This window comes from Oncorhynchus kisutch, linkage group LG10 (genome assembly GCF_002021735.2).
Source record: "Oncorhynchus kisutch isolate 150728-3 linkage group LG10, Okis_V2, whole genome shotgun sequence".
Lineage (NCBI taxonomy): Eukaryota > Metazoa > Chordata > Actinopteri > Salmoniformes > Salmonidae > Oncorhynchus > Oncorhynchus kisutch.
Genome location: NC_034183.2, coordinates 1,237,398 through 1,253,167, shown reverse-complemented (window position 1 = coordinate 1,253,167; position 15,770 = coordinate 1,237,398). Strand labels below are relative to the sequence as shown.

The 15,770-nt window shown below is 41.1% G+C and overlaps 1 protein-coding gene across 1 annotated transcript in view; it reads right to left on the bottom strand.

The window, feature by feature from the left end:
• sema7a (semaphorin 7A (JohnMiltonHagen blood group)) overlaps positions 1 to 15,770 on the bottom strand; it is a 69,762-nt gene that overhangs the window by 20,329 nt on the left and 33,663 nt on the right. Inside the window, exons 7-8 of the mRNA XM_020492170.2 lie at positions 13,542 to 13,684; positions 1,442 to 1,620 (exon numbers count right to left, since the gene is read on the bottom strand). Coding sequence (XP_020347759.2) covers positions 1,442 to 1,620; positions 13,542 to 13,684 — 322 coding nt within the window. The remainder of the gene's footprint in view (positions 1 to 1,441; positions 1,621 to 13,541; positions 13,685 to 15,770) is intronic.

The following is a 15,770-nucleotide window of genomic DNA, read 5'->3' as shown; positions in this document are numbered from 1 at the left end:
TCAGGACGATTCCGGTGAGAGTTATCTGGCCCAAACATATTACTTGGGGCTCAGGACGATTCCAGTGAGAGTTATCTGGCCCAAATATATTACTTGGGGCTCGGGCCTATTGGGGCTACTCTCTGGCAGATGATTACATGGGCTACTTTAAAAATTAACATTTCATTATTTATTTATTTTGCCATTTTTTCTTCATTGTTTCTGTGAAAAAAATAATAATTAACATTTAAATGAAATTCTTTAAGAGTCCTGTGTAGTATTTTAGTATTTTGATACTTTGTGCAAGACAATTGATACGCATCACAATGCAAACTGCGTTGCTACAGATGCTGGTTCGAAACCCGTGCCGGCCGCGACCGGGAGACCTATGAGATGATGAACAATTGGCCCAGGGTCATCCGAATTAGGGGAGGGATTGGCTGTCCGGGTTGTCCTCGTCGTGCTGTAGTGACTCCTGTGGCGGGCCAGGAGCATGCACTCTCACACGGTATAATTTGAATCTATAAAATGTGTCATATTTAAAATGACTAAATCGGGTAATTTTGTGTACATTTACTTAAATTTGCACCGGGCCGCTTCTGGGGGGATGCCGGCAAAGTCACCTGAATTCTAGTTGAAGGAAACGGCCCGATGTACTTGGGGCGATTCTGGGCAGTCATTGATTTTGATTCTGGGCCGATTCAATCAGTTCCGGCCCACATGAAGAGGGCCGCTTCCGGGCCGATTCCTCATTGCTAGCTGGGTTGTTTAACAGAACGTGGTTATCTTCCTCATGAAGAACCTTTGTTTAACAGAACAGTATTTTTACATGTTGACTGCTAGCTAGTTACTGTATTTTTACATGTTGACTGCTAGCTAGTTACTGTACTTTTATTTGTTGACTGCTAGCTAGTTACTGTACTTTTACATGTTGACTGCTAGCTAGTTACTGTACTTTTATTTGTTGACTGCTAGCTAGTTACTGTACTTTTACATGTTGACTGCTAGCTAGTTACTGTACTTTTCTCTGTACATTGCGTCATTGAGCTTGCATGGCTATTAATGTCCCCTTTCATTGTTCATTTTGCAGAGCTGGCGTATAAAAGGCAGCACAGCATTTGTTTCTGGAGTTGTTTCCTGTCACGATCAGAAAATAAAACCTAGTTAGACCAACCCAGATCCTCTGGTCATCTGTTCTCGGATCAAAAACAGAACACAGAGGCAATCTACACCGGTCACATCAGGAAGAACCTTTGTTTAACAAAACACTGTTATCTTTGTGTTCTGTTAAAATAGCATTTACTGATGTCAATGGGAGACCTGCTCGAATATCTGAGGTAAGCGTGCAGATCTCAAGTCAGAATACCGCTCCAGTGACATTTAGTTAGGAATTTGGGGCATTGGGAGAATGCATATGTACAGGAGCTGCTGGGAGATAACAGAGGCAGGATAATTTTCTCACCAGCTGCTAGTGAACAGAGCATAGACTTGTGAGTCCCTCCATTCCTCCGCGTGGAGCACGTAGACATCTTGGAGCCGGTTAAAGTAGAGCGACTCGTTGGGAATCCCACACACCAGCCGAGCCTTCAGGAACGACGTCCACATGTTCTGCATGAACCGCTTAGAACCGCCTTCATCCACCTGTAGAATGACATCACCGCCATAAGCAACATTATCATCATCACCATAATTCTCACGACGATTACCATCATCATTACAACCATCATCATTACCACCATCATCATAACCAACATTATCCTCACCCTCACCATTATCACCATCAACTCTACCATCATCCTCACCACCATCATCATCACCACCATCATCATAACCAACATTATCCTCACCCTCACCATTATCACCATCAACTCTACCATCATCCTCACCACCATCATTATCACCATCATCCTCTTCACCATCATCCTCATCACCATCATACTTATCACCATCACCCTCACCACCATCATCCTCACCATCATCCTCACCATCATCCTCTTCACCATCATCCTCATCACCATCATCCTCATCACCATCATCTTCACCACCATCATCTTCACCACCATCATCATAACCAACATTATCCTCACCCTCATCATTATCACCATCATCATCACCATCATCCTCATTACCATCATCCTCATCGCCATCATCCTCACCACCATCATCTTCACCACCATCATCCTCATCACCATCATCCTCATCACCATCATCCTCATCACCATCATCTTCACCACCACCATCATAACCAACATTATCCTCATCACCCTCATCATTATCACTATCATCTACACCACCATCATCATCCTCATCACCATCATCCTCATCACCATCTTCCTCATCACCATCATCATCCTCACCACCATCATCCTCATCACCATCATCTTCACCACCATAATCCTCATCACCATCATCTTCACAACCATCATCATCATCACCATCATCCTCACCACCATCATCCTCACCACCATCATCATCATCACCATCATCCTCACCACCATAATCTTCACCACCATCATCTTCACCACCATCATCCTCACCACCACCATCATCATCACCATCCTCCTCACCACCATCATCCTCACCACCATCATCCTCATTATGCAGCTGCAGAATGATGACATCATCAGAATAAACTTCCTTCATACACCTGCACAATGATGACATCATTGGAACTAAGACACTGAAAAAGAACCAAGCCAAACAAAGGTCTTCATGTCAATGCTTTTCCACAACTGTGACCCCTTTAATCGGACCAGTAACATACATGGAACCGAGATAGATGTCTCACAGTGGAAGTTGAGTCTTTGAAGGCCAACTAGTGTTCATCTGCACAGACGGTTCTGTTCCTGGTTATCCAAACAATAACATACTGTAGATAGAATGTTAGTGCCTTCAAGATTCACAGGTGGTATGGTTAGCCTACATTACAGTATATACAGTAACGTGTCTTCTCCAACAAATAGCTGGGCTGCTAGAAGGGAGTGCCTTGTACTGCAGTAGAATAAACAGACAAGGTGCTGTTACAGCTGTTCTCGGGAATGACTGGAATCTGTGGGATACGAGGGGAGTGTTGGTGCAGATAGATCCAGACAGAACTGTGGTTCAGAACTTGATGAAAAACACTTTTAATCTATCCGGGAGTCAGATCAGTAAAAACACTTGTAATCTATCCTGGAATCAGATCAGTAAAAACACTTTTAATCTATCCTGGAATCAGATCAGTAAAAACACTTGTAATCTATCCTGGAATCAGATCAGTAAAATCACTTTTAATCTATCCTGGAATCAGATCAGTAAAAACACTTGTAATGTATCCGGGAGTCAGATCAGTTTGTGCTGTATAACCATCTCCTGTGGTAGATGTCATGCCCAACTATGCACGCGTTAAACCAGGATATTTGCATCACAACACTGAAGTGTAAGAGGTCTCCAAATGTTTTAAATGGACTGGGTCAGTATATAAAACACTCGGGTCCTGTTTCAGTAACAATGATATTAGACCTTCTTGTTCCGTGTCTGATAATCTACCATTTATATAGGAGTGGGCAAAACATGATTATAAAGGTCCTCTGAGTATATCAAAACAGGTTTGGTAAACCTCCACTGATATGCCATCCAGCCCTGGAGTTTTCCCAGCCTTATAAAGGCTTTCATTGCATCAAGAAATTCCTTCTCTGTAATTTGGCCTTCACGTGAGTCTTTCTGTACAGATTTTTAAAAATCCATACAATTAGCTTCGGTTAGTGGAGATGGAGGAGACTGAAAGGAGAATATATTCTTAAAGTACTTTATTTCCTCTTTCAAAACATCATTCGGTGAATCATGTGTGACTCCATCATTCATTCGGTGAATCATGTGAGACTCCATCATTCATTCGGTGAATCATGTGAGACTCCATCATTCATTCGGTGAATCATGTGAGACTCCATCATTCATTCGGTGAATCATGTGTGACTCCATCATTCATTCGGTGAATCATGTGAGACTCCATCATTCATTCGGTGAATCATGTGAGACTCCATCATTCATTCGGTGAATCATGTGAGACTCCATCATTCATTCGGTGAATCATGTGAGACTCCATCATTCATTCGGTGAATCATGTGAGACTCCATCATTTGTAACTAGTTTTAATACATTTTTTTTGGCAGCATTTCTATATTGAAGATTGAAAAATAATTTGGTGCATTTTTCCCCATATTCCATCCAGTTCACTTTATTTTTATAATATATTACACGAGATCTTTCTGGAATAAGTTCCTCCGTTTCTTTGTGTTATTCCTCTAATTTACTCTGAGCCTCTGTGGTACAGTTTATATTGCTATCTAACTGTACTGTTAGTCCTTCCATTTCCTTGGTTAATTATGGACTCTTTTGATCTAAATTGCTTTTGTTTTATAGATGAGTACTGAATTGCATGGCCTCTAAAGGCACACTTAAAAGGTGTCCCATACAATACGGGGATCTGCAGTACCTATGTTATGTCTGAAAAAGTCAGTTATAAATTCTTCTGTCCTAGTTAAAAACAATTTATCATCTAGTAGGCTTTGATTAAATTTCCAATATCCTCGCCCACGTGGAAATTCTGTAAGAGTCATATATATGCCAATTATGTGATGATCCGACCACATTCTGTCCCTTATCAACACTTTTTAAACTTTTGGTGCCAGAGAGAATGGTATGAGAAAGTAGTCAAGAGGACTAGCTTGATTAAGACGACTAACTTGATTAAGCCTCCGCCATGTATATCTCACTAGGTCAGGGTATTTAAGTCTCCATATATCCACTAATTCCAATATATCCATGACATTCATGATTTCCTTAAGTGCCAGAGGGTGATAGTTTGTGGTGTGATTTCCTTTCCGGTCCATAGAGGTATTTAAGACCGTATTAAAATCTCCCCCTCTCTGAATGTCTGAGTGTGACCCCCTCCCCATGGGTTACTGCAGCTAGTGTTGCCAGCACTGCCACTGCCTGGGTGGGGGCACCCCACAGGAATCCCCACCGGCTAGGTACAAGGTCATCAAGGTTCTCATTAGCACTCTCATTTGAGAGTGTCCTTGTATAGTATGCTCTCCCTTTAGGGGGCTTTGGCTTAGCAGGACCAACCCTGCCAAGCAGGCTCAGAATCTTGAGTGGGCAGTGCTGCCATCAGGTTCTTGGTCACCTCCCTGACCAAGGCCCTTCTCATCAGATTGCTCAGTTTGGCAGGGCAGTGATCTCTTGGAAGACTCTTGGTTCTTTAAAACGTCTTCCATTTAAGATGGAGGCCACTGTGTTCTTCGGGACCTTCAATGCTGTAGAAATGTTTTAGTACCCTTCCCCAGATCTGTGCCTCGAAACAATCCTGTCTCGGGGCTCTGTGGACAATTCCTTTGATCTCAAGGCTTGGTTTTTGCTCTGACATGCACTGCCAACTGTGGGACCTTATATAGACAGTTGTGACAGTTGTGTCCAATCAATTGAATTTACCACAGGAGGACTCCAATCAAGTTGTAGAAACATCAAGGATGATCAATGGAAACAGGATGCACCGGAGCTCAATTTCGAGTCTCATTGCGAAGGGTCTGAATGCTTATGTAAATAAGGTATTTCTGTTCCTTATTTTTAATAAATGTGTAAAACATTCCAAAAACCTGTTTTTGCTATGTCAATATAGGGAATTGTCTGTAGATTGCTGAGGATTTTTATTTACTTAATCAATTTTAGAATAAGGCTGTAACGTAACAAAATGTGGAAAAATTCAAGGGGTCTGAACACTTTCCGAAGGCACTGTACATAGACACATTGGCATTACTGAAAGCCAGTGGCATGTCGTTAGTAAAGATTGAAGAAAGTAAGGGGCCTAGACAGCTGCCCTGGGGAATTCCTGATTATACCTATATTCTGTTGGAGAGGCTTCCATTAAAGAACACCCTCTGTGTTCTGTTAGGCAGGTAACTCTTTATCCACAATATAGCGGGGGGTGTAAAGCCATAACACAAACGTTTTTCCAGCAACAGACTATGATCGATAATGTCAAAAGCCGCACTGATGTTTAACAAATCAGTCCCCACAATCTTTTTTTTTATCACTTTCTCTCAGCCAATGATCAGTCATTTGTGTAAGTGCTGTGTTTGTTGAATGTACTTCCTTATAATCGTGCTGGAATTCTGTTGTCAATTTGTTTACTGTAAAATAGCATTGTATCTGGTCAAACACCATTTTTTCCAGAAGTTTACTAAGGGTTGGTAAGAGGCTGATTGGTCGACTAATTGAGCCAGTAACGGGGGTTTTACTATTCTTAGGTAGCGGAATGACTTTAGCTTCCCTCCAGGCCTGAGGGCACACACTCTCTCGTAGGCTTATATTGAAAATATGGCAGATAGGAGTGGCAATATCATCCGCTATTATCCTCAGTAATTTTCTATCCAACGTCTCATTTGAAGGGCTGTCCACATACTTTTGTATATCTAGTGTACCATAGGTACGGTCTCATTTTGTCATGACTAGTGGAGGCATTAACCCAGGATAGTAGGTAGGTCATACACGCTGAAGTTTAGTAACCACTAAACTTCTGAACTGGGTCTGAACTGTGTCTGAACTGTGTCTGAACTGGGTCTGAACTGGGTCTGAACTGAATGGAAAACACTGCTAATATACATCTAATCCCACGATCAGGAGTTGGCTACAGATCTGGGATCCGAGGTGTTAAAGGTTAACCCCACTGGGTACAGACGTCAGTTCAACGTCTAGTTTTGATTTACATTTGTGAATTCAACGTGAAATCAACAACAACAAAAACTCACATCCAATCGGTTTTCCACATTGATTCAACATCATCCCATTGAATATTTTGGGTTGAAATGAAACAATGAAACAACAGCCCAGTCTAGATCAGCAAAACCACTGAACTGCATCTGAGCTGGATGAAAAACACTTCATCTGGTCTCTTATGGTCGGTGTCACGATATAGGAGACGGAAGTCTCAAGTTCTCATAACCTGTGAGTATCAATGACCCTGGTAACATTTTCCATCTCCTCTCCTTCCCCGTTTCAGAGACACAGGCCAAACGCTGTAATAATAGATGTCCTACCGTTTACTAGTCACATGCTATCTAAAAGGTAGAAACAAAAATACATACTATAGACGGATGGAGAAAAATATCAAACTGAAAACAATATGGACGTCATTCTCAGACTAACTCAGTGAGTTCACCGGTTAAACTTCCTTCCTGCTGACACTTGGTTTTTATCTAATACAAGATCACAGGAAACATTACGCACCATGAGAAAACCACTGTTAGCCTTCTGACATCAATGTAATACATCAAGTAGCTGGCCAGTCAGTAGCAGTGTGTACTCAATATTTGGGTCCCACTTGAAATGGCATGCAGGTTATGAAGGCTTCATAAAGCCTTCCTAAACGTGTTACAAATCAGCTATTACTGTATGGCATGCTCTATAAAGGCTTCATAAATGTGGCATAACTGTGTGATATAGATATACCAATGTCAAATGTGACATAAACAACTATGTAAAACATGACATAAACCTGTGCTTTATAAAGGGTGGCATAAGAAACATTTAATGAAGGCCTTGTGAATTATATTAAACTGAGGGTTCATAACCCTGTCATGCATCTTGGTAGAGCATTTCAACACCAGGATAGTGGGTTCAATTCCAAAGGACCACACATACGGAAAAATGTATTCACGCGTGACTGTATGTCGCTTTGGCTCAAAGTATCTGCTAAATTGGTTTCTGTAAATTGTATATATTATATTACTGTAAAAAAAAAAAATCTAGGATGGTCCAGCTTCTTTCCCTCTTTGCATTGTCAATATTGGACCTGACCTCAACTTTACCCAACATGCTGTGCTGCATGCAGGACTCTACAGTGGTCATGCACAACAAAAAAAGTTGGCATTTTAAAATCAGTTTGAATTGTTTTGCCATGTAAATAGCACTTTTCAGTAGAGCTCAAAGCATGCCATTCCATGAGCGCAGCAATTATTTTTCAACACGAATCAAATGAGCCCAAATCCATCCTCCGTGACAACAAAATCATAAACAACAGAGTAGGGCTGGCTAATAAGTCCTTAGTTTTGGGGTCATGCTCAGGTAAAACAATTTGGATAATTTCCAAGTCCTATGCTAGAAGATTCTTGAAGATCATTTAATCATATTGTTATATGTAGTAGAAAGCGATAGGTTAGAAGAATCCTACATAACCAACCCATAAAGTAAACTTCAACATCCATATATGGCCAGCTATGTAAACCTTAACATGGATTTATCCTGCAATAGATGTGGTTCAATTGGTAACATGCATTGTTGTCTACTTCTAATGCCTCTTGAGGGGAAAGTAATCTAAAAGTAACTGAATGTAATCAGATTACATTACTGAGTTTGGGTAAACCAAAAGTTACGTTACTGATTACAAGTTTGGACAGGTAACTAACAGATTACATTTAGGAAGTAACCTGCCCAACCCTGGCTGTTAGTGAGAATTACTCTGGGGTTAATACATGTGTGTTTACATCATTAAGCCTTTATAGATGTGTTATGAATGACCAAAGAGTTCTGAATTTAAATTAAGTAGAGCATCATGTGATAGTCTTTATAGATCTTTAAATTAAGTAGAGCATCATGCGATAGTCTTTATAGATCTTATGAATGACCGAAGGTGTCTCACTTTAAATTAAGTAGAGCATCATGTGATAGTCTTTATAGATCTTTAAATTAAGTAGAGCATCATGCGATAGTCTTTATAGATCTTATGAATGACCGAAGGTGTTCTCACCCCAAACTAAGTGTCAATTATTGACATAAAGTGTCAATTAAAAGGTTATTAACGTTCTGATGATTTATGAAGGTTCTCTGATGATCCACAGTTTACTGTTGGGTGTGACGGGTATTTAAATGGGTTGAAGGACCTGTGTGTGTGTGTGTGTGTGTGTGTGTGTGTGTGTGTGTGTGTGTGTGTGTGTGTGTGTGTGTGTGTGTGTGTGTGTGTGAGACGCATTTGACATGAGTGATTATGTCACATGGTTATACCACATTTATGAACCCTTTATAAAGCCTGACATACGGTTATAGATGCTTTGTAACACATTTATGTAGTGCTTATGAAGGCATTATGAACCCTTTATAAAGCCTGACATACGGTTATAGATGCTTTGTAACACATTTATGTAGTGCTTATGAAGGCATTATGAACCCTTTATAAAGCCTGACATACGGTTATAGATGCTTTGTAACACATTTATGTAGTGCCAATGAAGGCATTATGAACCCTTTATAAAGCCTGACATACGGTTATAGATGCTTTGTAACACATTTATGTAGTGCTTATGAAGGCATTATGAACCCTTTATAAACTGAACGGGAGCGAGACCAATATTTGGTTATGGATGCCAATCACTGATTGCTGTTTGCTCATCTCATACAGAAGCAACCCTGTTGACTAACGACAGAAAAACACGGTTTGCCTAATCTCCTGTGTCAGATTGTTTCCAAAATATGACATGCATTGAGGAACCATGTGTGCAAGACTGGAAACCAAGGCTACTGTTTTCCTATCTCATACAGCACAGCCCTGCTGATGACATGATAGACAAGCTTTGCCTTCAGGTTTTCAATTTCTTCTGTCAATAAAATAACTTAATGAACAAAGAACGTATTTGAGTCTGGAACAGCATTGTTTTCTTCCAACTATCTTGACCTTCTAAGGCAACATATCTCGTAGCACGGGGTAGAGACTAGACTTGGCAGGGTAGAGGAGTTTTGAATCTATCTGCTGAGGAGACAGCTAGCAACTCTTTGTCTCGTCACAGTCCACAAGTCCAGAACAGACTATGGGAGGCGTACAGTACTACATAGAGCCATGACTACATGGAACTCTATTCCACAGTACTACATAGAGCCATGACTACATGGAACTCTATTCAACAGTACTACATAGAGCCATGACTACATGGAACTCTATTCCACAGTACTACATAGAGCCATGACTACATGGAACTCTATTCCACAGTACTACATAGAGCCATGACTACATGGAACTCTATTCCACAGTACTACATAGAGCCATGACTACATGGAACTCTATTCCACAGTACTACATAGAGCCATGACTACATGGAACTCTATTCCACAGTACTACATAGAGCCATGACTACATGGAACTCTATTCCACAGTACTACATAGAGCCATGACCACATGGAACTCTATTCCACAGTACTACATAGAGCCATGACTACATGGAACTCTATTCCACAGTACTACATAGAGCCATGACTACATGGAACTCTATTCCACAGTACTACATAGAGCCATGACCACATGGAACTCTATTCCACAGTACTACATAGAGCCATGACTACATGGAACTCTATTCCACAGTACTACATAGAGCCATGACCACATGGAACTCTATTCCACAGTACTACATAGAGCCATGACTACATGGAACTCTATTCAACAGTACTACATAGAGCCATGACTACATGGAACTCTATTCCACAGTACTACATAGAGCCATGACTACATGGAACTCTATTCCACAGTACTACATAGAGCCATGACTACATGGAACTCTATTCCACAGTACTACATAGAGCCATGACTACATGGAACTCTATTCCACAGTACTACATAGAGCCATGACTACATGGAACTCTATTCCACAGTACTACATAGAGCCATGACTACATGGAACTCTATTCCACAGTACTACATAGAGCCATGACTACATGGAACTCTATTCCACAGTACTACATAGAGCCATGACTACATGGAACTCTATTCCACAGTACTACATAGAGCCATGACTACATGGAACTCTATTCCACAGTACTACATAGAGCCATGACTACATGGAACTCTATTCCACAGTACTACATAGAGCCATGACTACATGGAACTCTATTCCACAGTTACTACATAGAGCCATGACTACATGGAACTCTATTCCACAGTACTACATAGAGCCATGACTACATGGAACTCTATTCCACAGTACTACATAGAGCCATGACTACATGGAACTCTATTCCACAGTACTACATAGAGCCATGACTACATGGAACTCTATTCCACAGTACTACATAGAGCCATGACTACATGGAACTCTATTCCACAGTTACTACATAGAGCCATGACTACATGGAACTCTATTCCACAGTACTACATAGAGCCATGACTACATGGAACTCTATTCCACAGTACTACATAGAGCCATGACTACATGGAACTCTATTCCACAGTACTACATAGAGCCATGACTACATGGAACTCTATTCCACAGTACTACATAGAGCCATGACTACATGGAACTCTATTCCACAGTACTACATAGAGCCATGACTACATGGAACTCTATTCCACAGTACTACATAGAGCCATGACTACATGGAACTCTATTCCACAGTACTACATAGAGCCATGACTACATGGAACTCTATTCCACAGTACTACATAGAGCCATGACTACATGGAACTCTATTCCACAGTACTACATAGAGCCATGACTACATGGAACTCTATTCCACAGTACTACATAGAGCCATGACTACATGGAACTCTATTCCACAGTACTACATAGAGCCATGACTACATGGAACTCTATTCCACAGTACTACATAGAGCCATGACTACATGGAACTCTATTCCACAGTACTACATAGAGCCATGACTACATGGAACTCTATTCCACAGTACTACATAGAGCCATGACTACATGGAACTCTATTCCACAGTTACTACATAGAGCCATGACTACATGGAACTCTATTCCACAGTACTACATAGAGCCATGACTACATGGAACTCTATTCCACAGTACTACATAGAGCCATGACTACATGGAACTCTATTCCACAGTACTACATAGAGCCATGACTACATGGAACTCTATTCCACAGTACTACATAGAGCCATGACTACATGGAACTCTATTCCACAGTTACTACATAGAGCCATGACTACATGGAACTCTATTCCACAGTACTACATAGAGCCATGACTACATGGAACTCTATTCCACAGTACTACATAGAGCCATGACTACATGGAACTCTATTCCACAGTACTACATAGAGCCATGACTACATGGAACTCTATTCTACAGTACTACATAGAGACATGACTACATGGAACTCTATTCCACAGCACTACATAGAGCCATGACTACATGGAACTCTATTCCACAGTACTACATAGAGCCATGACTACATGGAACTCTATTCCACAGTACTACATAGAGCCATGACTACATGGAACTCTATTCCACAGTACTACATAGAGCCATGACTACATGGAACTCTATTCCACAGTACTACATAGAGCCATGACTACATGGAACTCTATTCCACAGTACTACATAGAGCCATGACTACATGGAACTCTATTCCACAGTACTACATAGAGCCATGACTACATGGAACTCTATTCCACAGTACTACATAGAGCCATGACTACATGGAACTCTATTCCACAGTACTACATAGAGCCATGACTACATGGAACTCTATTCCACAGTACTACATAGAGCCATGACTACATGGAACTCTATTCCACAGTTACTACATAGAGCCATGACTACATGGAACTCTATTCCACAGTACTACATAGAGCCATGACTACATGGAACTCTATTCCACAGTACTACATAGAGCCATGACTACATGGAATTCTATTCCACAGTACTACATAGAGCCATGACTACATGGAACTCTATTCCACAGTACTACATAGAGCCATGACTACATGGAACTCTATTCCACAGTTACTACATAGAGCCATGACTACATGGAACTCTATTCCACAGTACTACATAGAGCCATGACTACATGGAACTCTATTCCACAGTACTACATAGAGCCATGACTACATGGAACTCTATTCCACAGTACTACATAGAGCCATGACTACATGGAACTCTATTCTACAGTACTACATAGAGACATGACTACATGGAACTCTATTCTACAGTACTACATAGAGACATGACTACATGGAACTCTATTCCACAGCACTACATAGAGCCATGACTACATGGAACTCTATTCCACAGTACTACATAGAGCCATGACTACATGGAACTCTATTCCACAGTACTACATAGAGCCATGACTACATGGAACTCTATTCCACAGTACTACATAGAGCCATGACTACATGGAACTCTATTCCACAGTACTACATAGAGCCATGACTACATGGAACTCTATTCCACAGTACTACATAGAGCCATGACTACATGGAACTCTATTCCACATCAGGTAACTGATGCAGCAGGAGAATCAGATTTAAAAAGCAGATAAAAATACACCTTATGGAACAGCGGGGACTGTGAAGAGACACACACAGACACATGCATACACACACACGATAACACACACACTATACATACACACACACAAGGATTTTGAACTGTCAATATGTGGTAGTAGAGTAGGGGCCTGAGGACAAAAATGTAATGTGTTGTGGATGTATTGTAATATATTCAGACTGTCTCTATCCCACCATCTGACAGACTGTCTCTATTTAACAGACTGTCTCTATCCCACCATCTTACCTTACAGACTTGTGCTACTCTAGAGATCCAGGGATCAGCTTCAGGGCTGCTGTCAGAGTTCTTCTCCCTGAAGAAGATATATATCTTCTCCTTGTCCGGCTCCTCCCTACGTCTCACCCAGCAGGCGGAGATGAACGTGGGCTCTGGGAGGACAGGGAATATCAACCAATTATAAAACACTCCAGTTATCATTTACAGTGTTCCACTACCTATCTAATGATTGCACAATTATTTTTGCCAACAAAATTAACGAGAAACAAACATGTCGCATCTCATCACAGAACACATGGGTGTATCAGTTTATCAACAGAACACATGGGTGAATCAGTTTATCAACAGAACACATGGGTGTATCAGTTCATCAACAGAACACATGGGTGTATCAGTTCATCAACAGAACACATGGGTGTATCAGTTTATCAACAGAACACATGGGTGTATCAGTTCATCAACAGAACACATGGGTGTATCAGTTTATCAACAGAACACATGGGTGTATCAGTTCATCAACAGAACACATGGGTGTATCAGTTCATCAACAGAACACATGGGTGTATCAGTTCATCAACAGAACACATGGGTGTATCAGTGAAACAACAGAACACATGGGTGTATCAACAGAACACATGGGTGTATCAACAGAACACATGGGTGTATCAACAGAACACATGGGTGTATCAACAGAACACATGGGTGTATCAGTGAAACAACAGAACACATGGGTGTATCAGTTTATCAACAGAACACATGGGTGTATCAGTTCATCAACAGAACACATGGGTGTATCAGTTCATCAACAGAACACATGGGTGTATCAGTTCATCAACAGAACACATGGGTGTATCAGTTCATCAACAGAACACATGGGTGTATCAGTGAAACAACAGAACACATGGGTGTATCAACAGAACACATGGGTGTATCAACAGAACACATGGGTGTATCAACAGAACACATGGGTGTATCAACAGAACACATGGGTGTATCAGTGAAACAACAGAAAGTACTAACACAGAGGAACCCTGAGAGAGTTCCATCCAAACTACAGTGACCCCTCTTCCATGATTAACAGCCACAGAGCCAAGTCTGCCGCCTTAAATCATGACGTAGCTAGTAGCCTTGGCTTGGCAGCTATGCTGATGCGTGGAAGAGTAGACGGAAAGATAAGGATTTCACTAATGAAGCTGTACTTTGATCGCTGATGCCAGACTGAGAATGAGACAGCGTCCCAAAAGCCACCCTTCCTCCTACACAGTACTTTTGACCAGGGCTCTAGTCTAAAAAAGTGAACCATATTGAGAATAAGGTGCCATTTGATTGGCTATGAAAAGCCACCTGACATTTACTCCTGAGGTGCTGAACTGCTGCACCCTCGACAACTACTGGTATTATTATTATCTGACCCTGCTGGTCATCTATGAACATTTGAACAACTTGAAGAACGATCTGGCCTTAATGGCCATGTTCTGTTATGTTCATCTTAATGTTATAATCTCCACCCGGCACAGCCAGAAGAGGACTGGCCACCCCACATAGCCTGGTTCCTCTCTAGGTTTCTTCCTAGGTATTGGCCTTTCTAGGGAGTTTTTCCTAGCCACCGTGCTTCTACATCTGCATTGCTTGCTGTTTGGGGTTTTAGGCTGGGCTTCTGTACAGCACTTTGTGACATCAGCTGATGTAAAAAGGGCTTTGAAAAATATTTGATTTGGGGTGCACCCAGAGTCTAAACTAAGTGCCAGGTCAGGGAAAGTTTCCTTCATGTTGACATCATCACATAAAAAAGTATCTATTAATATATCATTGGTGCATTATCACAAACTTCTTTGGGATTGGTGTCCCGTCCACGGGGCAGTTGAGCTAACGTAGGCTAATGCGATTAGCATGAGGTTGAGCTAACGTAGGCTAATGCGATTAGCATGAGGTTGAGCTAACGTAGGCTAATGTGATTAGCATGACGTTGTAAGTAACAATAATATTTCCCAGGACATAGACATATCTGATATTAGCAGAAAGCTTACATTCTTGTTAGTCTAACTGCACGGTCCAATTTACAGTAGCTATTACAGGGAAATAATACCATGCTGTTGTTTGAGGAGAGTGCACAGTTTTGAACATGAAAAGTTATTAATAAACAAATGAGGCACATTTGGGCAGTCTTGATACAGCGTTTCTAACAGAAATGCAATGGTTCATTGGATCATTCTAAAACTGCAAAATAAAATTGTAGCT